Source organism: Melanerpes formicivorus, unplaced genomic scaffold, assembly GCF_026170545.1.
Source record: "Melanerpes formicivorus ecotype bairdi unplaced genomic scaffold, bMelFor1.0.p_v2 SCAF_3, whole genome shotgun sequence".
In the NCBI taxonomy this organism is placed as follows: Eukaryota; Metazoa; Chordata; class Aves; order Piciformes; family Picidae; genus Melanerpes; species Melanerpes formicivorus.
In genome coordinates this window covers 12,237,079-12,263,918 of record NW_027142355.1, presented here as the reverse complement: position 1 = coordinate 12,263,918, position 26,840 = coordinate 12,237,079, and the positions used below count along the sequence as shown (strand labels likewise).

General features: G+C 38.6%; 1 protein-coding gene across 3 annotated transcripts in view; it reads left to right on the top strand.

The window, feature by feature from the left end:
- Positions 1-26,840, top strand: part of CPNE8 (copine 8) — an 85,759-nt gene that overhangs the window by 27,813 nt on the left and 31,106 nt on the right. For 2 of the 3 annotated variants that reach the window (XM_068166569.1, XM_068166562.1), the window contains exons 5-10: positions 1,186-1,225; positions 3,568-3,644; positions 11,437-11,500; positions 15,981-16,084; positions 17,815-17,919; positions 21,769-21,810. In XM_068166569.1, the coding sequence (XP_068022670.1) occupies positions 1,186-1,225; positions 3,568-3,644; positions 11,437-11,500; positions 15,981-16,084; positions 17,815-17,919; positions 21,769-21,810 (432 nt within the window). Of the gene's footprint in view, positions 1-1,185; positions 1,226-3,567; positions 3,645-11,436; positions 11,501-15,980; positions 16,085-17,814; positions 17,920-21,768; positions 21,811-26,840 lie in introns of those variants that run through there. The other variant, XM_068166579.1, reaches the window with a different exon arrangement.

Here is a 26,840-nt window from a genome sequence, read left to right as displayed (position 1 = left end):
GGTACATTTATTTATTTGGTCTTCACCATGGAAGCCTGGGGGAGACTTTGCATTAAACTCAACTTCTAAAATAAAAAAACAAAAAACAATTAAATCTGATTAGTATAACTGTTGCCTGGTATTTAAAATAAATTTTAGGAAGAGCTGGTCACTTTGTGAAACCAAAGATATTTCTTGAAGTGTAGGTAAAGCATTCCTAAAGTAAAGACACAGGTGGAGCAATGTAGGAATCTTGATTTGGTTGCCTCTTGCTCCTCATGAGATGCATTTATATTGTGGGGAAGAGGCAATGCAACAGAAGAGAATTGCAAAAGATGAGAACCAAGAAAGATAAAGCTAGGCTCAGTCTAAGCAAATTAAAAAAGAAATGTCTGTAAAGTATTCTGTGTAAGTGCTACCTGAAAAGGATTCAGACCTGGAAAGGAAAATGCAGTCTCCTGTTTGATTCTTCATGCACTCAGAGAAATGGACTCCTGTCTCTTTATTTATGAATAACTCTAAATATCAAACCTACTCTGTTCTTATCAGAAGGCCTTGAAGAATTTCTTCTTCTGTTCTGGATTACCCTGGATGCAAATCCATTCCAAACTCAAAAGATGAATAACTGTTTTAAGTACTTGTGTGCAAGTGACCTAAAGTCATAGTCTGTTAATTTACTTGAGAACCTGATAGCAGTGATAGAAGAGAAATGAAATGTTGAAGGACTCAGTGGGAGGAAAACAATGGCATTTTCTGTCTGGAGGAAGAACAGGCTATGGTAAAAAGAAAATAACAAGTCAAACTCTTGCTAAATGCAATTTAGTTTATTGTTGGTTATTTCTATTTAGTCAACAACTGAAAAATTAGCTAAGACAATAATTCACATCTTAGTTTGCTTTTTAAGATTAATGAATTAATTTAGAGGTGTATATGTAGTTGTTCAAACAGAATACAACAATAATTTCTCTCAGAAGCCTGCAGTTGAAAACTGTTTCATTTCCAGTAGCTGGTGAACTATAATCCTATGGTCTATGATAATTACATTTGCTTTCCTTAGTGGTGAGATTTCCATTAATTAACATATCTGTTTCTGTAAAAGTACACACATTGAAATAGGTGAAAGAATTGTTTGATTTTTGTTTCTCTGTGTTGTCCTTGGAACTGTGCAACTCCTGATATAACATCTTTGTTTTTGTGTTTTTCAAGCTATGATGTTGACTCTAAGAGTCCTAACCTATCAAAACATGTAAGTTTTTCCTCTCTCTTATGCTTTCATGTGCTGAAATGCTTACACTTTCCTAAATATGTTTATTTTCTTTTTGACTGTAAGCAGTATCAGATGCATAGAGACAAATGCAGTGGTGGTGCAGTGGCCAGTAACATATTAAATGCTCATTAACATAATTTTAATGGGATATTCTTCCTATAAAGGGCATATTTAAGCTCATGTGTATACCTTTCTGATATGTGATATGCTGCATTTTAGGTCTTAAAAGTTGTAAATGTTTTGATTGTATCCCTTTTTATGCTCATGTCATCTGAAGCGGAAGGGTGTCATGGTTTAACCACAGCTGGCAATTAAGCACCCCACAGCTACTTGCTCACTCACCACTCCCACTGGGATGTGGGAGAGAATTGGAGGAAAAAAAAGTAAAATATAAAACTCCATTGTTGTGATAGTTTAATAGGACAGAATAGGAAGGGGAAATAACACTAATACTAATGTTACTACTATTAATAGAACATATGAAACAAGTGATGCACAGTACAATTGCTCCCTGCCTGCTGACTAATACCCAGACAATTTCCAAACTGCAGTGCCATCCAGCCATCTCCCCCTAGTTTATATACTGGGCATGACAGTGTATGGTATGGGATACCCCCTTGGTCATTTGGGGTTAGCTATCCATTCTATATCCCCTCTCAAATTCTTGAGCTTCCTTGCTGGCAGGGCAGTGTGAGAAGCCCATGATTTAGTATAAGCACTGCTTAGCAACAACTGAAACATCAGTGTGTTACCAATATTATTCTCATCCTACATCCAGAATACAGGACTGTACTATCTACTAGGAATAAAATTAAGTTTATTCCAGCCAAAACCAGGACAAAGGAATTAAATTGCAGCTTTACAATTTAGAGAGATGTGAGCAGAATTCAGGGACTTCTGAGTGTTTTGTTTGGGTTTTTATAACTGCCTGGAACAAAGTAAGAGAGAATACTGGAAGGATGTGTGTGTTTGTTTCACACTGGAAAGAAAAGAAAAGACTACAGTTAGATCCTCCCTGGAAACATTTAAAGTCCTTGGCAAACTGTTTTCTGTCTCTGTCATCATGGAAGTGTTCTGAACATCTACAATGCTAACTAAGAGGATGCAGGAAATAGAAGTCTTCCATGTACCATTGTGAACAAGAACAATGCCTCATTCTGGGCTTCTGCCCAAGATTGTTTGTACTTTTCTGTAGTAACTAGTATATCTGAACTCTTTTTTTCCCTGAAACATACTTTGTAGAAAAAAACTTGTAATTAAGTTTTAAGAGAAAAGATAATACACAAGTTAGGTTGGTCTCTGTGGAAGTGCAAACAAAGATCATAGATATAAGCAAATACACAGCCTAGGTTTCATTGTTTGATTACTGAAACAGGAATTGAAGGGTTAGTATTTAGCTGAACCTGCAGGAAGAAAAGAACAAACAATGAGAAAATAAATCAATGTTCTTCTGAAGATTATTCAAGTAGATTTTGAATAAAATATGTACCTGTTACATTCTACTTAGTAGAGGCTAAGCATTGACATAGTGAAAACTAAATAACCAAAGTCATCAAGCAGGTATTCTTTCATTGCAATGCTGGACATGTAGGGGGTCACTTCTCCAAAACGCACACACCAAGGGTTAGAAACAGCAAGATTATATAGGCAGATTACATACATATTCATTCTATTTCCAATGAACATTTTCAACAGTTTCCTGAGGATCCATTATCATATCCCCCCACCCAATGTCACTTGCTCACTTCAGTCTTAGTCTGGTGGTCTTTTGATGACTCGAGGTGACATAAACTGATTCTCTGGCAGCTGTGTTGGCTTGTGACCTCTGTATTTTCAGGGTCATCTTGCTGACATCCTTATCTTCAGGGTCATCCTGTTTCTGTGGTTTGACTCCACTTTCCCTTTCTTGCAAACACAGCTGCATTTGTAAAAGGGCCCACATGCCAAGACTATATACCATTTAAAAACAACTATACATTCATCAGTTTCATCCATCAACATATTCAAATGCATTGGATCCTGTTTTTTGAATAGTGCCTGTCTCCTGAATTTTTCAACTGTATAAGGAAGCTTTATTCATTAGACATTAATATCAGAAATATCTATTTTCCATCATTGTCTGTAAGAGGAAATCTGTACAAGCTGGTGTAGATAGACTATGTGCTGAAGACATCCACATTATGCCATATAATGTGCACATAAAGAAGTGAGTCTGTTTATGATTCATCATTGAATAATTATTATTAAGATGCTGTGTTCATCAGCATGTGTTCTACAACAGTGAAATGTGAATTCTGAGGTTTTATGTTACTGCTTTTCAGGATTTTTTGGGACAAATGTTTTGTACGCTGGGAGAAATAGTTGGATCACAGGGTAGCAGACTGCAAAAATCAATTGTGTAAGTATTTCATTCTTGATTTTTAGATGAGTATGTACTGCTTCACAAGGTGAGAGTTGTGGGTTTGGTTTGTTTTTCAGGTATCTTGATATACAGAATTGACAGATGTGGCTTTTCAGAGAGAATAAATTATTAGGAACAATAGAAATCTTCATACACAATTAGCAAAGGAATTGACTCGTCCACAATTTTTGTCAACTTCATTATGCCTTACAATAGCTTGAATATACTAATCTTAAAAACGTTTTTCATTTTACTTCACAAATTAGCACCTTGTAAACATTTACTGGTTTTGTTCAAGCATCAAGGAAGAAAACTCTCACTCTTTCAAGTCCAGAAATTCCTACTTGTATTTCTGCTCTTCCAAATAATGCAATTCCCAAACAATGAGGCAATCCATACTATGAAATATTTTCTATTTATTATTTCTTATGCTCAGTGGATTTTTCTCCCACTGAAAGGATTTTGATGCTTGCAGGCCATTGTTCACAGAGACGTAGAGAGAATTAAAATACGAACTATTTGAACCATCTTCGTTTTCTATTCATAAATAATGTTTGAATAAAATGGAGAATATTTTACAATTTTTATCAAAATGTGTGCTACAAATTCACATTAAAAAAGCAAACACTTAAAGGTAGAGCCAGATTTTTCATATGATGGTAATATATCTTGGTTTTTTGTGAGTTTTTGTTTGTTTTTATTTTCTTTTAATAGTAATTGCACACTCCTGATTTCCTCTAATTCCTCTCCACTTGCAGTTAGGGTCTAGTGGGAGGCCTGTGGCTAGTGGTGTTCCTCCAGGGGTCATTATTTAGTCCAGTCTTGTTCAATATCCTCATCAATGACCTGAATGAAGGAACTGAGTATACTCTCAGCAAGTTTGCTGACGATACAAAACTGGGAGGAGGGGCTAACACAAGAGAAGGCTGCTCCACCATGAAGTGAGACCTGGGCAGGCAGAGGTGAATCCCATGAAGTTCAACAAGGGCAAGTGTGGAGTCCTGCCCCTAAGGAGGAATAACCGAAGGCATCAGTACAAGTTAGGGGTTGACTGGCTGGAAAGCAGCCCTGCAGAGAATGACCTGGAAGTGCTGGTTGAGAACAAGTTCACCAGGAGCCAGCAATGTGCCCTCATGGCTAAGAAGGCCAGTGATATTCTGGGGAGCATTAAGAAGAGTGTGGCCAGCAGGCTGAGGGAGGTGGTTCTCCACTTCTACTCTGCCCTGTTGAAGCTTACCTGGAGTATTGTGTCCAGTTGTGACATCCTCAGTTCAAGAGGGACAGGGATCAACTGGAGAGAGACCAACAGAGGGCCAAGATTACGATACTATGATTAGGGGACTGGAGCATCTCTTTTATGAGGAGAGGCTGAGAGACTTTGGTCTCTTTACCCTGGAAAAGAGAAGACTGAAAGAGGATCTTATGAATTCATATAAATATCTATCTAAAGGGTGAAGGTCATGAATATGGGACTTGGATCTTCTCACTGGTGGCCAGTGACAGGACAAGAAGTAGTGGGCACAAACTATAAGACAGGAGGTTTCACTTGAACTTAAGGAGAAACTACTTTGAGGGTGACAGAGCACTGGAGCCAGCTACCCAGAGAGATTGTGGAGTCTCCCTCTCTGAAGACTTCCCAAATTTGCCTGAACATGTTCCTGTATAATCTGATTTAGGAGCACCTGTATTAGCAGGAGGTTTGGATTACATGACCTCCAGAGGTCTCTTCCAAGTCCTACCATTCTATGATTCCATTACTCTAATGAGCTGGCCAACTCCAAGTTAGATTATATATAACCTGGGAAAATTCCCTTAAAGTCTACCATGAAAAGATGCACTTGTCTTTTGTCAAAATGAAGGCAAAACATCTCAAGCCTAGAGGGTCACCATTGCAGTGCAGAAGTGAAAGCATACACACACATTTTACTTCTTTGCCTTCATGACAGACATGATTTGCACCTTCATTGACTTTAAAGGCATCAGCAGATGCCTGTGGAGCATAAACCCGATAGTATTTTCTCTTGGCAAGTATGAGAATGTCTCCTGAACCTCTGTCTCCATTTCCAACACCATTAAGGGCTTTGAATTCAGTGCAGTCTGTTGCAGAAGACTGGCTCACACTACGTTAGTGTGCTACCTGTTATCCCTGTGACTATTAGTTTTTTTGTTCAAAAACATCAGTGTTGCACTTTATTTTACAGACTGGCCAGGAGCCAAGGTGAACTTTTGCTCTGGATAATTTCTCTTGGAAAATACATCTAGTCATACAAAGCAGATGAAATGGAGAATCTGACATTTTAACAGCAACGTTTACTCTCTTTACCTATTGGGTTACTGGATTCATTAAAAGCTGTTTCAAGACAAGCTACATGTGTGGGATTTGCTCAGACTGGCCTTTCATGCTCTGGTTTTATTAGCACGAAAGGATGAGATGCGGATGTATCTACTTCAAAAATTAGACAGTTTTTTTTCTCCTCAGGAGGGTGTCACCTTCCCAGACATTATTCAGAATTAGATATTTACATGTTCTATCTTTCTACAGAGATGCTAGCCACACTTAAAACCCTCAGCAGTGCTTATTTCAGGATCTACTAAGTGCATTCCTGCAGGGATTCCCTTTAACGAGGAGGCAGAGTCATTGCAAAGCTTAATGAGCATTCAATGCTAGTTATTCACATCTGAGTGGCATTGCCTTCTAATGAGGCTGTACTGGAGCCAGCTGGCCTATTTTGGGAAGTTCTTTATCCTGTAATTTGTCTGTGAACATAATTGATAGAAAAACATCTGAACGGTAGAACTGGGACTTCCTATATATATTTGTTAATTCTTCTTATCTATGGTTGTGATTGTCAGTGAGCTAAGTTGTGTGAGTTCAGGGATAACACTGTAAATTTTTTAATTATCCCAAAAATGTTTCATCCTCTGCCTCATTGCAGTTTTAGCTTGTAGAGTTAGAGGCTTGGTTTAACCTCTCAGGTTTGAATTCCCAGGTAAATTGTCATCTTTCTCTGACTTTTAGCAACTGTGGAAAGGTTCTTCTTTTAGTCCTTGTTAAAACCCAGGTGGTCTTTGGAGGGTCATTTCAAACTTCTATAGGTGCTAGAGATACTGTGTCTCAATTATGGAATTGCTTAAAGGAAACAGTTACTCAAGATTGTACCTTGTCTAGAGACATGCAGGTATTGTTGAGGACCTTTTATTTGATAATAATTTTTTGTTCAGTTTCTCGAACAGTCAAATTATTTACGTCCTCAAATACTGTCCAGATACTTTCTTTCAAATACTGTCCAAAAAGAAGTGATCACTGTAGAGCACCTGCAAGTCCTGGGCTCTCAAACCAATAGGACTGCCTGAAATATAGCTCTTCCTCACATCCTGCCTTCCTTTACTCCGTTTGCACCTTTAGTCACACCTTGTGGCACATTTTCTATATCTGAGTGTCAGATAACTCAGAAGTTGTCAGTGGTTATGTGACATAGATTGCCTCATTACTACCCCACAAACTGCAATCTGTGACCCTTTCCAGAGAAACTTACCCTGAGAAGTTGGTTGCCTAAACATAAATTCTATGTTGTTGCTTCAGTACAATATAACTAATTGCAGGGTAGCTCAATACCAGCTGTTCTATAAAGCTAAAGAAGATTGGCACTGACACTGCATTCTAGGTTTAAACAGAGTATTAGTCAATATTTCTCTGGCAGTTGGACTGGTCTGTCATGTTGAATCTTCAAGAAATATATTTTCCTACAGTGATAAAATCAACTTGAAATTTTGTTGTTGTTTTCTCACAAGGTATTATTGTTAGGTCTGATCTGTGACCACTGAAGATTTTATATTGTGCTGACTGTACATTTGTTTGTAAGAGAATTTGCAAGAGAACAAATTCTCTAGTGTCTTCTAGTGGTCTAGTATTTTTTCACACTTGTAGTCTCAAGACGAGCATACAAAGTTCATACTTATTAGCACCACAAACTGTAGAGATCACTTAGTAGAGCTTTTAGTTCCTAAATAATGAAACTTTTTGTTCTGTGAAGAAATTCTGTGCTAAACTCAATTAAGCATTTCTCCTTTTTGGCAACCATCATAGTATTATTATACTTCTATTATAAGATGCATGTCCTTGAGAACCCTAGTTATTACATCAGACCAGACCTTACCCAGTGCTTTCAGATACAACTATACTGTGTGTACTTTTCACATCTACTACACAATCAAGAATTCAATCTTAAATCTTTCTCTGACATATATACCCAGATGTCTTCAGGGGATTGCTTCCCTGATTTCCTCATCCTTCAGGGTGAAAACGCCAGACACATTTATCTCTCTGGCATCCTTTGGCCTTTGTGTTCGTAAGCTGAAATGAAGCACATCTTCACATAAATGTCTTCCTGTGCAAATTTCAGTTTGAGACAGATACTGGCTGCTATGTGTTACAACTGCATGATGGCTGGCGCAAGGGTCTCTATCAAATGGCAACCATTTGTTGACCAGTTTGTCATAAATGAGGCTTGCTGAGCCTCAGGTCTTCACAAAGTGATCAGAGCTTTATTTTTACTTCAGGTCTTCACAAAGTGATCAGAGCTTTATTTTTACTTCAGGTCTTCACAAAGTGATCAGAGCTTTATTTTTAGCAATCTTTATTATCTGGCACAATCATTGACAAGTGGGATAAATCTATTAGACTTTTCTTACTAAAGGACAGGTTAGATGCTTTTTCTTCAAAGGCCTCTCAGTTTAGGAAGGATGTTGACTTGCTGGAGCGTGTCCAGAGAAGGGCAACAAAGTTGGTGAGGGGTTTGGAACACAAGCCCTATGAGGAGAGGCTGAGGGAGCTGGGCTTGCTTAGCCTGGAGAAGAGGAGACTCGGTGGCCTTATTGCTCTCTACAACTACCTGGAGGGAAGTTGTAGACAGGCAGAGGTTGGTCTCTTCTCCCAGGCAGCCAGCACCAGAACAAGAGGACACAGTCTCAGGCTGTGCCAGGGGAGGTTTAGGCTGGAGGTTAGGAGGAAGTTCTACACAGAGAGAGTGATTGCCCATTGAAATGGGCTGCCTGGGGAGGTGGTGGAGTCACCATCACTGGAGGTGTTCAGGAGGAGACTTGATAGGGTGCTTGGTTGCATGGGTTAGTTGATTAGGTGGTGTTGGATGATAGGTTGGACGCGATGATCTTGACGGTCTCTTCCAACCTGGTTTATTCTATTCTGCATTCACCGCCCAGACTGTCTGCAATGGCATGGTTAGCTGGGTTCAAAACCTTCAGTAGGAAGAATTTTGGTTCAGCTAACAGTAATTCAGATAACAGTGATTTCTATTTTAATTTCCATAACCTACAGAATTGTAGAGGTGGTGATTTTTGAGTTTTTAGTTGTGCTTCTGAGATTTCTATTTCTACTTTCCCTGCCAAAGCCAGAGTCATGGATATTTGTTCTTTAAAACCTTTTACTATATGAAGTCAGTATCACCCTGATAACTATTTAATTTCTACTGCTGATGTTACTAGCAAACTTTAGAAGTTTTTGAAGAAGTACTGTTCAACAGAAATGCTGTTTTCTCATCTTTTGAAAATCTGAGATTGCAATATCAATATCCCGTTACTACAGAGACTAAAATAGGTAATTTTCAGTCTAGAGCTGTTGAATGGTGACAAATTTAAAAATGTGATTTGAAGATGCTGATAAAACTGTGAATCATATCATGTAACATTTAGAATTATCAGATTTTCCTTTCTGTTCTTTCAAGGAAATTCTCCAGCTTGGTCTTAAAGTATTGCACTTTGTAAATCATGCCACATTAAATGGAAGAGTATCAGAAGTTTTGTATGTATTAAATTGTCATTTAAAATTTCCACACAAAAACTTGAATAGTTTCTCTGTCCTCTCTTTTTCTTGTGAAATTCAGACTTAACCATGCAGCACTGAGCAGGTCCAGGGGATCAGTCATGTGTCAATCTGATTACTGGCAAATGACTCCAACAGTATAGGGGTGTCATTCTCTGACGTGTTGCTTACACATTTAAACATCAACTTCTAAACAAGTTGTTTGGCAAGCTTGCATAAATTAGTATTTACTCCTAAACTTTCATCTGCTTCCACAAATTGTTTTCCTACCATTTCTTTATTATACCAGTCTTGCTAAACTTGTTTAATGTGGTAGAGCATTGTACAAAAATTCATAAGCATTAAGATAACTAGCAAGCAAAGTAAGAACAATAATAACTGTTCACATTAACATATTGCCCTAGAAGTACAGGAGTGTCCTCTAGTTTTTATAGAAAAAGCTAAACAATGCAATCAATTAAGAAATATAATCATAGAATTGTTTTGGTTGGAAAAGACTTCTAAGATCATTTCCAACTGTTGACCTAACACCACCATGGCCATTAAACCATGTCTCAGAGTGCCATGTCTACACATTTCTTGAACGCCTTCAGGAATGGTGGCTTCACCACCTCCATGGGCAACTTGTTCCAATACCTGACCACACTTTCAGTAAAGAAATTTTTCTTAATATCCAATCTAAACTTCCCTGGCACAGTTTCAGGCTATTTTCTCTCATTATAAGACTTGATACTGGGGTAAAGAGACCAACACCCACCTCATTACAGCCGCCTTTCAGAGAGTTGCCAAGAACAATGGGGGTCTCCCTTCAGCCTTCTTTTCTCCAGATTAAACAATCCCAGTTCCCTCAGCTGCTCCTCAGAAACCTTGTTCTCCAGACCTTTCACCAGCTTTGTTGCCCTTCTCTGGACGCACTGCAGCAACTCAGTGTCTTTCTTGTAGTGAGGTGCCCCAAACTGAACACAATATTCAAGGTGCAGTCTCACCAGTGCTGAGTACAGGGGCATGAGTTCCTTAGTTCTGCTGGCCATGCTATTGCTGATACAAGCCAGGATTCTGTTGCCCTTCTTGGCCATCTGAACACACTGCTGGTTCATGTTCAGTGTGCTGTCAACCAGCACCCTTAGGTCCTTTTCTGGCAGGCAGCTTTTCAACTGCTCTGCCCCAAGCTTGTGCCTTAATATCTTACTGGAAAGTAGTTTTATTAGAATACTTTATACATAAAGAAATAAAAAATTAGAAATAAAGTTAGCATAAGCAACAGCATTAATTATGGAAAAAACTCTAGACTTGCATCATACAAAAAGTTTCATCTCAATATTTGTACTTCCCTCCTTGTCCCACACCACTGAAAAAGGCTACTGGCACTGAACACAATCAGACTATGCATGGCTTTGTGTTCTTTATGCTAAGGGTCTGAGTTTTGATTGCTGCTGCTGCAGCAGCATGTTTTTAGGGACTGTTTGGATAAATTATAACTTATTCTGCAGCTACTGTACTTGATGTTGAGGCTGCAGCTTCATAAACAGTTCAGGGAAAATGTTGCACAATAAGGCTGGTGTATATTTTTTAATATGTCTTAGGTATTTTGTTTAAGGAAAATTTGCAAAAGGATGCTTTTCACAAATCAGTAAGCTGTGGCATTGTCCCTAAATAAAATAGGGAGATGGAAAATAAAATTCTTAGGTTGTAGTTTCATTCTATTTTAACTTTTTATATGATTTCCTGTAAGGTTGCAATGAATATGTTTCTTGCTAGTTAGGATAAATATGCAGCTCATTTACCAATTTGTTTATGATGAACCAACTTTTTACACAGGACAAGTGATAAAAAAAGGAAACTGTATAGCATGCCATCATTTTTGTGTCTTGATGGCTTGCCTTGTGCTTATCTGTGTCAATTGTAACTTTCAGAAATGATAATTAGGAACTGAGGTGTGTTTTGTTGCAGAGGAATTCCTGGCAAGAAATGTGGAACAGTCATAGTAACAGCAGAGGAGCTAGGCTGTTGCCGAGTAAGTATGTGTGGATTGCTTTTGTTGGGTTGGTTTGTTTGTTTTAAATGAAATTTGTGATTTATGTTGCACCAGATTGTCAAAGGTATAATGAACAAATCGGCATTTATGTAAGAAATTAGTATACTTTTTTCCTAACAGTTTCTCATAGTTCTAGATAGAAGAAGCAGGAAACAATAGGAAGCATAATTTTTTTAATTCTTAGATGAGTTTTAAATCTAGTGTTTGTTTCCTCAAGTAATTAATCACATTTTCATTTCTTAGTATCTGATTTTTAACAAAGATCCATTTGTTTCAGCCATGGAATTGTACTTCCATTATGGAATACTGACATTGCATGAACATCAAAGTAATATTCTGGGTTTTTAACCATACAATAAAAGATGTTATACTAAGTCATGTTTAAAAGTGAGATTAATGTTTATGGGGGGTAAGTAGTAAGATACTTCAAAGAATTGCCATGGAATTTTTCTTTAAAAAAACACTTAAGTGGTGTATTAATGGCAGATGCCTCCTTATTTAGTGAAGAACAGAAGCTGGGGGAAGAGGGGCAGAGATAAATTTGACCAGTTAAGTGGAGGGATACAATGTGGTCAAGGTCTTCCCCATGAGTGTTGCTGCTCCTTGGCCTCCTAGAGTTCATGGAGAAGTGGATTGGTCAGAGGCTTACTAGTCAGAAAGCACCTGACAGCCAGCTAGGTTGCTTCCCAGCACTAAATAAACTAGCAGCAGTCTGTAAATCATAGGGAATAAGAGACTGGAAGAGTTAGGAAGGATTATAGGTGGGGGATGATAAAGACTGATTAGGATCTGCGGAAGCAGTTAGTTTGTCAAAGTGTGATATATATATTGGATGGGGCTGTAGAGTGTTTCTTTGAAGAATTTACACTGACAAGATCACAGATCTTAAGAAAGCAGTAGTATCAGGCATTGGTGAGAATGTGTAAGGGATCTGGAGAGTACAAGATTAAATAGTTTCATAGTTTCATTCAGGGTTGGAAGGGACCACAAGGATCATCTAGTTCCAACCCCCCTGCCATGGGCAGGGACACCCCACACTAGATCAGGCTGGACAGAGCCTCATCCAGCCTGCTCTTAAACACCCCCAGGGACGGGGCCTCGACCACCTCCCTGGACAACACATTCCAGGGTTTCACCACTCTCATGGTGAAGAACCTCCTCCTCACATCTAGCCTGAATCTCCCCACCTCCAGCTTCATTCCATTCCCCCTAGTCCTATCACTACCTGAGATCCTGAGAAGTCCTTCCCCAGCCTTCCTGTAGGCCCCTTTCAGATACTGGAAGGCCAGAATTAGGTCACCTGGGAGCCTTCTCTTCTGCAGACTGAACAGCCCCAACTCCTTCAGTCTGCCCTCATAGGAGAGGTGCTCCAGCCCTCTGATCATCCTTGTGGCCCTTCTCTGGACACCTTCCAGCACCTCCACATCCCTCTTGTAATAGGGGCTCCAGAACTGGACACAGTACTCCAGGTGGTGTCTCACCAGGGCTGAGTAGAGGGGAAGGATCACCTCCCTCGACCTGCTAGCCACACTTCTCCTGATGCAGCCCAGGATCTGATTGGCTTTGCAGGCTGCAAGTGCACACTGAGAGCTCATGTTGAGCTTTTTGTCCACCAGCACCCCCAAGTCTCTCTCTTCAGGGCTACTTTCCAGCCAGTCACTGCCCAGCCTGTATTTGTGCCTGGGATTGCCTTGACCCAGATGCAGGACCCTGCACTTGCTCTTATTGAACTTCATGAGGTTGGCTTGTGCCCACCTCTCCAGCCTGTCAAGGTCCCTCTGGATGGCCTCCCTTCCCTCCAGCGTGTCTGCTGCACCACACAGCTTGGTGTCATCAGCAAACTTGCTGAGGGTGCACTCAATGCCACTGTCCATGTCCCCCACAAAGATGTTGAATAAGACAGGTCCCAGGACTGATCCCTGAGGGACTCCGCTTGTCACTGGCCTCCACTGGGACATGGAGCCATTGACAGCCACTCTTTGGGTGCAGCCATCAAGCCAGTTCCTTATCCATCTAGTGGTCCACCCATCAAACCCATGTGTCACCAGTTTGGAGACCAGGATGTGGTGCGGGACACTGTCGAAAGCTTTGCTCAGGTCCAGGTAAATGACATCAGTTGCTCGCCCCTCATCTATTAATTTTGTCACCTGCTCATAGAAGGCCACCAGGTTGGTCAGGCAGGATTTGCCCTTGGCAAAGCCATGCTGACTGTTCCCAATCACCTCTTCACTATTCTTTTGAGCGAGTAGTGACTCCAGGAGGATCTGCTCCATGATCTTTCCAGGCACAGAGGTGAGACTGACTGGCCTGTAGTTCCCTGGTTCCTCCTTCTTGCCCTTTTTGAAGATGGGGGCAATGTTTCCCCTTTTCCAGTCTGTGGGGACTTCACCAGATTGCCATGACTTTTGCATAAACCTTCAAAAATACCTTTGGGATTTGAAGAGATTTCTCTCTGGGTGGTGTAAGGTGGCAATGCTTCACCTTTTGTGTAATGATGCCAGGTCCAGCTGGAGAGCTGTAACTAGTGGAGTACCCCAGGGATCAGTGCTGGGTTTGGTGCTGTTGAACATCTTCATCAATGACATCGATGAGGGAACACAGTGTCTGCTCAGCAAGTTTGCTGATGACACCAAACTGGGAGGCTTGGCTGATACAGCTGAAGGCTGTGCAGCACCAGTCCTGCCCAGTCCTGCACCAATACAGGCTGGGAGGTGATCTGCTGGAGAGCAGCCCCATGGAGAGCGACCTGGGAATCCTGGTGGATAAGAAGTTATTCATGGGACAGCAATGTGCCCTGGTGGCCAAGAAGGCCGATGGGATCCTGGGGTGTATTAAGAAGAGTGTGTCCAGCAGATCAAGGGAGCTTCTTCTTCCCCTCTACTCTGCCCCTTGAGTACTGCATTCAGTTTTGGGCTCCCCAGTTTAAGAGGGACAGTGATCTGCTGGAGAGGGTCCAACAGAGGGCTACAAGGATGATTAGGGGACTGGAGCACATGCCTTATGAGGAGAAGGTGAGGCACCTGGGGCTTTTTAGTCTGGAAAAGAGAAGACTTAGAGGATTTAATACATGTTTATAAATATCTGAGGGCTGAGTGTCAGCAGGGAGGGGACAGACTCTTCTCACTTGCTGTCTGTGATAGGACAAGGGGCAATGGATGTAAGCTGCAGCACAGGAGGTTCCACCTCAACACAAGGGGGAACTTCTTCACTGTAAGGGTCACAGACCACTGAAACAGGCTTCTCAGAGAGGTTGTAGAGTCTCCTTCTCCAGAGACTTTCAAGGCCTGTCTGGATGTGTTCCTCTGTGACCTGAGCTAGATTCTATGGTCCTGCTCTGGCAGGGGGGTTGGACTCGATAATCTCTTTGGATCCCTTCCAACCTCTGACATCCTGTGATCCTGTAACTTCTAACTTTTATGCCATGTCATACATGGTTAACTTTTTTCTCTTTATGTAATAGCAATTAACTACTTGCTAACACCTCCAATAGTTAGTCCGCTTAGGCCTTATTTTCATTAGATACTTGAAGTAAAAAGAAATCATTAATTTTGTGCCTTATTTCCAGCTTAGTGAAGTTTGCATTATTTCTGTGCAGAAGTGGTATAAGTGGTATATTTCAACAGCACATGAGCTCAAATCTTATTACCTTTCCAGGGGACATACTGGTCCTGCACAGTTATGTTAATAGGCTGCATGAACTCATTCTTATTTTACTTCCATTTAGCAGTAGGAAATTCCTGTGTCACTAGTACAAATGAAGAAGTGTGGTCATGGAAAATGCCTGTCTTTTCCCTCTTGTTTTATTGGCTCATATTTTTATACATAGTACATGATAAAAATGTTCACACTTTTATCATATGTCACAATGAGTGCATCATTTAATTGCTTTCCAGTAGAAACTCTATTTCTATGTTTCTTAAGTTAAGCTCCTATCATTCTTAAGAGATGTGTGACATCACCCTAAGCATTTCTCAATAAACACCATAATCAGAGCAGGATTTTTTTTATTATTTCTCTTTTAATGAAGACAGATAGTAGATGCCTTCCAAGGCCTTTGTGTTCTTCCAGATTCGCTCCACTCTAGTTCAAACATGGACTTTTCCATCTCCTTTGTCACCTAGTTTCCTACTTCCCTCAGAATGCAATTTATCATAGAATAGTCTGGACTGGAAGAGACCTCCAAAGGTCATCTACTCAAACCCCCAACTTCAGATGTCATAAAACTGGGAAAATTTGGAGGCATTTAAGCAGATTCTTGGATTCAGTACTATAAGGACATTGGAGGAATGCAAATGTGTAGAGGGTGTCTAGAAGGCAGAAATCCTAATTTATTTTGTTTTCTGCCTATATATATTAGTCAGTGTGGGTTTTTTGTTTGTTGTTGGTTTTTTGTTTGTTTGCTTTTTTTTAGTGTAGTAAACTACATGCTCTGTGTAATTTCTCTGTGTTATCCACTCAGGATTCAGTTCTAATGCAATTTTGTGCAAACAAACTAGACAAGAAAGACTTCTTTGGGAAATCTGACCCTTTCCTTGTATTTCATCGAAGCAATGAAGATGGCAGGTAGATGCTTTTTAAATATTTCTCCTGCTAAACAGTAGATGACTGACTTATAATACAGTTTTAATGTGTTTCTTTTATAATGTTGCTTGGTTTTAAGTGTATCACGTTATGTAGTTTAGAAACAAAACTTTGTAACAAAACTTTGTAACGAATGGCAGTGCAGGGGTTTAAGAGTTAAATGTGTCTAAATCTAGGGCACTATGAAAATTACTTGTAATAAAAATAGTTAAGTGGCATTACATCTGTTAAGAGAGAGTATGCCTTTAAATCAAACAGAATTCTCAAAGTTGTAGCTGCAGAATATGTTAACGGTTAGAACTTGTTTCAGATAAAAATACTGCAAATTAGGAAATATGTTTTTGACAGAGTTCCAGGAAATTAAATTCAGAGAAGCCTTAAATAGCAAATAGCCACTTGTAAACTAGATTTTTCTATGTTTATGCTTTAAGTTGTTAAAGTATGCTAGTCTCTCCTGTTCTGTTGCTAAGACTTGACATGCACTCTTCTGGTCAGCATACTGCTTACGTGGGGTTAATTTTTCTTGGTTACTGATAGTCCTCACGTAACACTGTATGAAACCAAAGACCAGACATGTTAGCATGTTTCAGTAGCTTAAGTGGAACAGTTGTTAATGTAAACCTGTTTATGGGTATATATGTCTGTCCCTGGTTCTTTCCTCTTGGACACAGATTATAGGAACAACTTCCTGAATAGATGCTGAATATCTTCAGTTCCAAACCTGAAGGAGTTATGGCTCCTTTGTGAGTGACATTAAGGTCAATAATGGAAATTCTCTGGGCATTACTGGGTGTACTGCTATAGGCGGTTTTTATTAGCCTTGAGTGTGATGCCTCTTCACTGTCTTCCAAGAGGCAAGCGTTGAGCCATGGATTCTTTATTGGTCTCCTCAATCTGGGAGGAGACCAAGACAGTACTTGCCACTCATGGGCAGAAGGATGCTCCTTTTTTCTGCCTCTTAGCTTCAGGCATGCCTTCAGGCCTGTATCCAGGTTAAAAACGTAGACCTTTGGAACTTAAGATATTCCCTCAAAGGACAGCTTTAATTATGTCTTTGTGTAGAATTTCAGTAGCGATTTCACCACTGAACTTGCCTCGTACCTTCTTTTGAACAACTTGTTTGCAAGACTAGGATTCAAAAGAAGTATTTTCATGTGGCATCATTTAGAGAAAACAGAAGGTATTAAACCAATAAATTGTATTTCACCTGACAGGAGGTGATTATGAGATATCACAGAGGCTTATATGTTACCGGAAAGAGCCCTGGTTAAATAATCAGACACAAAATGAGGAACAAGAATCAGGAAGCTGTGACTTCTCTAACTTAGTTGACAAGAATCAAATCCTTAGCAGATCACTTTTCCTTCTGTATCTGTGAATGATTCCTGGCTGTACAAGGCCCATTTAAGCAAGTGAGGTGGAGACTGCTTTTGCCTGAAATAACTCACTGAATGGTTGTAATTCACATCAAAGTTTGGGGTAAAAAGATTCTTGATTTGGAGTTGTTCAGCACCCTAGTCTGTAATCTCTCCCAAATAGGTCTGTCCTCTTCAGTCTTCCTTTCTCTGTGATTTCTCTGCATTTCTGTTCTTCTTATCTCTAATTTCATGTGGATATTGTATGAGTGAGTATAAATTACAGCTCTTGGGAGTTGAGTTTGATGATACAGAAGAAGTAGTAAATACAAAATGTATCTTTTTGTTTTACTGCAGTTTTACAATCTGCCACAAAACAGAAGTCGTAAAAAATACATTAAATCCCGTGTGGCAAGCATTCAAGATTTCTGTCAGAGCATTGTGTAATGGAGACTATGACCGGTAAGCTATAGATTAAACTTTCCTTTCCTTCTAACACAGGTATCTTTTCATGTGAAAGTTTTTCTATGCATTTCAGTTCCTAGGAGATGCTATTTAGATTATTTTATCAGCATTTTGAAAGGACTTACATTCAAAACCATTCATCACATTAAGGAATTTAGTAAAATAAAGCCAATATACTAAATATGCAGGAAACATTAGTGGTGATTTCATCTCTATGGTGTGATTAAGAAGCAATTAGAGAGAGAAGACAGTAACTTGGAAAATGGCCACCATGACTAGCATTCACACTAGTTTTAAGGAAGTTTCAATGAAAAACAATGATCTGTATTCTTTGGGCAGTATTTTCATCTTCCATGTGTGTGATTACCCTCCACTCATGTACATTTTATGTTAAAGCAGTACATGATTTCGTAATGTAATAACTCCATTATATTGCTTTATCAAGCTAATTATTCAGTGAATTGTGTACACAAAAATTACTATTATCACTTTCCATGAAGGCATTCCTGAATGTCTAAATTACTAGGTAATTTACAGAGGTAATACCTCTGGTATTACCAAACCAACTCTTGAATACCCTGACTGAATCTTGGTAGACAATATGAAGGAGCAAGGGAGTAAGAAGTGCTTGTATTCACTTAGATAAACAATGTTTTCAGAGTAGTGAACTTCAAGCCCTCTTTATAAGGTCTTTATTAAAAGGTAAAGCTAATTGACTTGTGTTTGGGGCAGGGAGGGTGTGTTATGAGGAGGGGTGGGGGAGGGTAAGGTTGCCATGTTGTTTTTTTTATTTGGTTTTTTTCCCTGGGAAAGTGGTATTTTTAAATCATTTGCAGGAGGAATGGCTGTTTTTAGTCTTTCCTAGCAGATCTTAGCTGCTTTGAGCTGGAATACTCCTCTGGTGCTTGATGTCATACTCCTTCCAATTGAAGGAAGAAGGTTTCTTCTGTGTTCCTAACATCCTCCATGTGAAAATACTTGATACAGTTGTTGGGCATGTTGGATACTCTTTCAGTTAGACGCAAATAAAAGTGCAGCAATTTCATAATTAGTACATTCTAATCAAATAGAATTTGTAACTCATATGTGGGTTTATGTGCATAATGCATAAGCAAAATAGTGCTCGTGGAACTAGTGTCTCTAGATGCTGCACTATTTATCATATTAAAGAAAAAGGAGTTTTATAATAATTAAAGATATTTCAATATGCCTCTACCACAATAACTCCAGCATTTCAAAAGACAATTTAAAATTATAATCATATGACTCAAATTATTGTCTAACTACTGTTTTCTCATGTTGATTCTACTTTGAATGCCTTCACCACAAGGAGCTCAGTGAATGCCTTATGAATCAAAGGCTCCATGGAATTTCACTATCCATCCTAAACCAATCAAGTTATAAATTAAGAAATGCTTGTTAATATCTGCTGATAGTCCTCAAAAAGCATCCAAAGTTTGAGATTGTTTTTATTTGAAAACTTTAGTTTCTAAAGGTAAGAATTAGATTCCTAAGACCAAAGTGGGAATTCTAAAAATCATAAACCTGAAAAGTCTGTTCCAAAAATGATATTTTCAGAGATCAGCTTCTGGTTCCTCTGGGTTCTGTGATAGATGTAAAAAGTGAGTATAACATCATTATTAAGAATATATCACAGTAAATGATCTTTCTGGTTTTGGGGAGAGTAAATGTCCAGTTCTGGGTCCCTCAATTGAAGAAGGACATTGAGACACTTGAACGTGTCCAGAGAAGGGCAACGAGGCTGGGGAGAGGCCTCGAGCACAAGCCCTATGAGGAGAGGCTGAGGGAGCTGGGGTTGTGTAGCCTGGAAAAGAGGAGGCTCAGGGGAGACCTTATTGCTGTCTACAACTACCTGAAGGGTGGTTGTAGCCAGGAGGGGGTTGGTCTCTTCTCCCAGGCAACCAGCACAAGAACAAGAGGACACAGTCTCAAGCTGCGCCAGGGGAAGTTTAGACTCGAGGTGAGGAGAAAGTTCTTCGCAGAGAGAGTTGTTAAGCATTGGAATGGGCTGCTCTAACCTTAATTTTATTATTTTTAAATTAAAGAGATTAAAAAAAAATAATTAGAATGTAGGGAACCCATCCTCTAAGCTCAACCAGCAGAATAAAAAGGGTAAAATATTAGCATATGAAGACTTGAGAGACCTTCTGATATCTTGCATGTCATGCAAAGTAGGTAAAACTCAAGATCTGTGATCAATCCTTTTAATATAAGATTTTGGGAGAGAGGAACTTTATTAAAGGAAGAGCTCCTCTTACTGAAGTTGCATGTCTGAAGATGCTTCTCAAAAACTTATCTCAATTTGGGCTTTCTTACTGAGATTCTTTGGCTATTTGAACACAGATTTGTAAGACAATTCAAAATTTAAGTCACACTAAACCTTAGGTAATTCTTAACTTACTAGTGTATCCTGGTTAGCATTAATAGTAACAACACAGAAATCAAATAATGGTGCTCTAACAAAAAAGGCCTCTGTGTTACTGCATATTTTTTACTACATTAAATGAATTTTCCTTTCAGGGGTCAAAAACTGGGTGGGATGAAGTAGGCTTGGAGTTGTTCTTGACTTCTTTGCACAGTGTAACTTGAAATTTAAGCAGTTTTCATTCTGAGGTAACTTAACCCCAAACTGAAATTGCACAAGCAGGATACAAAGTAACAAATGTTGTGGTCATAACCATTAACTTTGAGTGGAAAAGAGAAACATCAAGATAAAGCAACTCCTTCTTTGCTTTTTTGAGACTACCACAAGAAAAGGTGGAAAAGAGGCATGAATCTGTTGGTATACATAGTACCACATGTTGATAAACCTAGTGTTAAAAACCCAACGATTCCCTTCCAAGTATCTATTAAACTGTATCTCACAGGAAGAATGGGCAACAACTTCTCTGGAAGCGAATTTTAAAGTAATTTCCTGTCCCCTCTGATGCCACAGGCCTGATGACTTCATGTGAAAGTGTTCTGAAAAATAAGAATTAACAAGTTGTTGCTTGAAATATATGAAATCTACAGGTGTTATTTTTCTGTCATGTTCTATTAATTTTAGGCCAGGTAGGATTCATTGAAGTCTTAATCTCCGTCTTTCCTGCAATGCCCTTTTATATATTAAGAGGCCACAATAAGGTCTCCCTGGAGCCTTCTCAACAAACAAACAAAAAGATGCTGCTCTTTTCTGTCCTCTTTAGTCAGTTAGCCAAGCAACCTCCTCCTCTCTTGCAAGCTAGCAATTATTTTAGGAGATGAAAAATGCAGTCTTTAAAGAACTACAAATTCTTTCATCTGCAACCACATACAGGGCCTTCACAAAATCTTAGGTGTGTCTCACAGTTTTCATCTTTCACTACTGTAAAATGTTTAGAAAGTATTAATATTGTCTACCAGAGTTTTATTTTATTCTGAAGTAGTTATTTTCATTCAAGAACCAAAATGTATTGACTAGAATTCCTTTCTGCTGTAATGTACTTTACTTTGTATTGTGAGCATTGCTTTTAATCTGTACTTTACTGCTTAGTAATTTTGTTTCCTAAGGCACTCAAACTCTGCATACTTCTCAAATATGTATGTATTGCCCTTTTTTCCCTGTAAGATGTTATTACCTCACAGTAGATACCTGTTTTCCAGCAGATACCGAAGAAACCTCCACAATAAGTTCCAGTTTGTTAATGTTCTGAAAAACTTTGCTAATGCTTTAAGGCTTAAAGAATTCTGCCTTATGGATTTGGCACAATAGATGTACCCATAGGATATTAAAATACAAATCTTATAGACATTACTAGTACATTTAAATATGTTTTTAATATGTTCATTGTGTTTGGTTTTTTGTAGGACAATTAAAGTAGAAGTGTACGATTGGGATAGAGATGGAAGGTAAGACATTAATTGTTTAGGATTATCCATGCATATTTATGAAAGTTTTAAAATATATATACAGTGCCCGGAACAGCACTAGTGAATGGTATTTATCAATATGTAGAAGCAGTTTTGCTGTGCTACAGTTCTGTTTTCTTCTGTAGTTGCAGTAAGTGTTGATATATGAGCCGGTTTCAGATATGTGTGTATATTCATACACAGAGCCAGCAAGATGGAATGCTTTGTGATCTGTAAAATCAGTTTCATGAATCTCATTATATTATCAGTTAAAGTACATATATGAAGAGAGACATATCCATTTAATAATTTACTTTCTTTTGCTTAAAATACTGCTTCATAAAAGTTGATTCTTAAGTGTGGTAAAATGTATGAGCCTGCAGTTGCTACTTCAAGGTCACTTAAATATTGCAATGGAGAAACTGCCTATTAGAGATCAAAATTTCAGATTGGATTTGAATGTTCATTGCCATGCCTGTCTTCATTATTATAAACTCTGGAATTGGAAGACCTGGGTTTTAAACAACTTGACTGCTAGGAAGAGGATGGTGGAATATATGTGGAATTTCTGTTGCTTGATTCAAGAGGAGCAGTCTTTTCTTAGGCTCGCTGACCGTACTGAGTGTAACTTCTTTTCTGAAGAAGTCAGCCCTTCAAATTACCCTTATTTTGACAGACAAAATGGAATTCTTGGTCAGACTGGATTGATACCTCTTGTTCTTTCAAAAATATTTGAGCATATTTTGATTAGAAACTGTACTTATAGATTATGGTAGTAGAACTTTCATGTAATACAAGAATAAGATGATGCTTCATTATTTTTAAAATGGTCTGTCTTAACTATTTCCTATTAAACTTCATTTATATTGTACATATATAGATGTACACTTACATTTGGATTTTTACGAGTATATTATTTATTCTACTATGATGTCTTTAATACTGCTTGTGCAATTTCCTTCTAGTATTATAGCTAACAATACTGTGCTGCTGCATCCCAAAAGATCTTGTAATGATAATAGGCAAATTTATCCTGTGCTGCCATTCATTTCCTTGTTGACAAGATCCAAAACCAATTTCAGTTTTCTCAGCCTTTTTGGTTCCATTGTGAAGCATGCTGATTTATAAGCTTTCTTATCACATTTATGCTCTATAAACACCTGCTAGTGAAAATTCATCCTTCTTTATTAGATATTTGCTGGAAATACAAAATTAAAAAAGCCATATTAGTAAATATCCTCTATTCCTCATTTAGATTACTTTAAAAAAATATTGTAGTATGATCAAGTGTAAATATATCACATTTTAAAGGATTTGGCAAAACTAATAATGAAAAATGAAATTATATTGCCAAGTGAACACCTTAATAAAATACAACCTTTATTTCTTATTAAACCCCATGTGTTTGAAATGAAATGTTTCTTCCAAAATCTGAAGCTGACATATAATAATAATAGAATAATAATAAACCAGGTTGGAAGAGACCTTCAAGATCATCGTGTCCAACCCATCAACCAATCCAACCCACCTAAACAACTAAACCATGGCACCAAGCACCCCGTCAAGTCTCCTCCTGAACACCTCCAATGATGGTGACTCCACCACCTCCCTGGGCAGCCCATTCCAATGGGCAATCACTCTCTCTGTGTAGAACTTCTTCCTAACATCCAACCTAAACCTCCCCTGGTGCAGCCTGAGACTGTGTCCTCTTGTTCTGATACTGGCTGCCTGGGAGAAGAGACCGACATCCACCTGTCTACAACTTCCCTTCAGATAGTTGTAGAGAGCAATAAGGTCACCCCTGAGTCTCCTCCTCTCCAGGCTAAGCAACAAGCAAAGGAAGAAATTAGACAAATAATATTGTGTAGCTGCAATTCTAAGTGAAATCTTAAACAAATTAAAAAAAATGGAATTCAGGTAATGATCAGCCTCTGCACTCTCCCAAACAGTTTGAAAGATTATTGCTCACATCCCTCTCTGCATATCTGTAAATGAAAAACTGAAAAAACAAAGTTAAGGATACTTTTTACATATATGCCTTTTTATTCTAACTGGGGGGGGTGTTGCCTTTTGTTTTCTACTTTTTTTTTACTATAGAAGAAGCCAGAACATTGACATCTTACATGATAAATTCCTCAGCACTCATCTCATGTAACTTCAAACAATGTAAAAATCAGACAACTGGATTGAACTAATCATTTAAGCTACTTCAGTATCTGCAGGGGGAAATGGTCTGATTGTTTCCATCTGAACTGGAGTAATTTGCCAGTATGCCTTCCTAGTGAGTGTAGCAAGAACCTAGGTGCATAGTTTAAATTTGACATTACCAAATGTATCTGAAGTAAATCCTACTCAAGTATTAGTCTAGTACCATGCTGTTGTTACTCAGTTTATATTAATTTCCATTTTTTATGCACTCTTTGTTTATAAGCAATTGTTACACTAGCTGATCACCTCACTATGCTGAATTTTGCTCCAGAGATGTGCAGACTAGGCAAAAGCAGACTGCTGGAAGGACATCAGAGAGCCTGCTGGATAGCAGAGCAAGTGATACTGAATAATGCAGGTTATTCTGCAATCAGTAAGGCAACATTCCTGTACATATATTTGATTTATACTTGATTCATGAAACTTGACATGATTCTTGACTTCTTGAGTCTTGTATTAGAGGTTTTTTTTTATCCCTTTTGCCTGATTCTGTTCTCTTATCTGCACTTTGAAAAAAAAATGCCTCTAGGGTGCTTTGCATTGAGCTTCATACTGTCATGTTCATGAATTATATTGTTAAGAGTAATTATATATTATTAGCTCTCACTTTTGTTCAAACATCACTTAAAATTTCTTGACTAAATACAGGACCTTTGTAGCATTAACGTGATTATTAAACAGTTCTTTGCCTCAAACTAATTTTTGCTCAAAATGTGAGACACTTTTTCTAAACAGTATCTTTTATTGTTTGTAAGAGCTGTGACAACACCCAAAATATTTGGTGGACAAGGCCACTTTTGTGGAACAGCAACTACTTTTTTTTTCTTCTGTGTCCTTATCATTGCACGAAAAAAGATGATGTGCAACTTCCCATCAGCACATCAACAACACTCTGCTTTTATTTCTGTATGAAGGCCTTTTCACTAATTTCAAAGAAATTGTTACTTAACCTACATGGTGCAAAAGCCATTTCACAGATTGGATCACGTTGGAGGAAACCCTCAAAGGTCATCTTGTCCAGCTCCCCAGCAGTAAGCAGGCCACATCAAGTCTGTTCCTGAAAGTCTCCAGGGATGAGGGATGTGGCTAAGGGCAACCTTAGTATTTCTCACTATTATTGTAAAGAACAACTTCTATGTGTCTAGCTAAAATCTACCCTGCTCCAGTTTAAAACTATTGTCCCTTGTCCTATTGCTATAGGCCTTTCTAAACAGTCCTTGCCCAGCCTTCCTCTAGGTCCCCAGCATATACTGAAGTGTAACTATAAGGTCTCTCTGAAGCCTTCTCCAGACTGAACGGCCCCAATTCTTTCAGTCTGTCTTCATAGGAGAGGTGCTCCATCCCTCTGATCATCTTTGTGGCCTTCCTCTGGACCCACTCCAGCAAGTCCATGTCTCTATAATCTTGAACCTACAAGAAATGTTGTTTGGGTATTTTTCCATAATGAGTTAGAACAACGAAAACATGGATCTGAGAATCTAAATGTTGCAGGAGACTGTAAATGTCACATTACAGGCTTTCTCACCTCATTTCTTGACTTCCATCTTCATCCTCCTTTCCTCCTTCTCCAGGTGGATAGATGATTTTTAAATTATTGTACTTTATCACTTTACTCATTGACATATTTCTGATGACGATTGTCCTTTCTTTTTGTTGGTTGTTTTAGTTTTGTTGACTTTTTCCTTTGATCATTAAAAAAAAGAAGAAAATAAAGTAGAACTCCAAAAGTGTTTTTTCAGCACTTAAACACATTGTGCCAAAAATGGAAGATTTAGGGAGATGGGGTTCAGGTGATTTATATGCTAAGAATCTCTGATTCAGTGTTCTGACATGCCATTCATGGACAGAAGTCTTTTAAGCCTAGGAGTATTTGGTGTTTGGAAGAGAGCACAAATTTTTTTCCTGAATTCTCAATGCAGAGAGATCCATCTGGTGAAGTGTGATCGTTATTAATGAGAGGGATTGGTGCTTTGTTTTTCATAATGAGCTATAGCCACTATTCCCCTACTTCAACAGTCATTGCAATGTTGTTTGGTCATTTATTTTTTTTTTTAAATTTAATCAATGTATTTCTTAAGAAAATTCTTAGTCTGTCTTAGAAGCAATTTCCTAACCTGCAGAGTGGAAAGGGAGTGCTTCATGAGAGGTGGTTCCTTCTGAATCTGAGTAATCAGAAATATCTTCACCATATTGTATTTCTCAAACTTCCTTACAGGACGCTTTGCTTATTTCATGTGCATTAGCATGATGACTGGTCTTCTAATTGTTTGGCTTACATGTTTTTGATTTTATGTTGGTTTCAGATAATGATGTTTGTATTTGTGTTTTTTTGTTATGATTTGTTTTTTCATTTCATGATTAATCAAGAAAGTTCATGTTGCTGTGGATTGTTTCCATTTTTATTCTTGCAGTGGTCAGATTAATTTAAATTTGCTTTTAATTTTTATAGATTAATTAAAAGTGTGCTATATTTCTTAAAAACAAATTTTACCAGTCACAAAGTCATAAAACTTTGGCTTTCTATTTTTCTAGTTTACCATAATAATACGGGTAACAGTACATATTCCTGGAGCAGAAACAGAATTTATAAAGCAGAAGGTCATAGTGTCATAGTATCATTCAGGGTTGGAAGGGACCACAAGGATCATCTAGTTCCAACCCCCCTGCCATGGGCAGGGACACCCCACACTAGATCAGGCTGGACAGAGCCTCGTCCAGCCTGGTCTTAAACACTTCCAGGGACGGGACCTCGACCACCTCCCTGGACAAACCATTCCAGGGTTTCACCACTCCCATGGTGAGGAACCTCCTCCTCACATCTA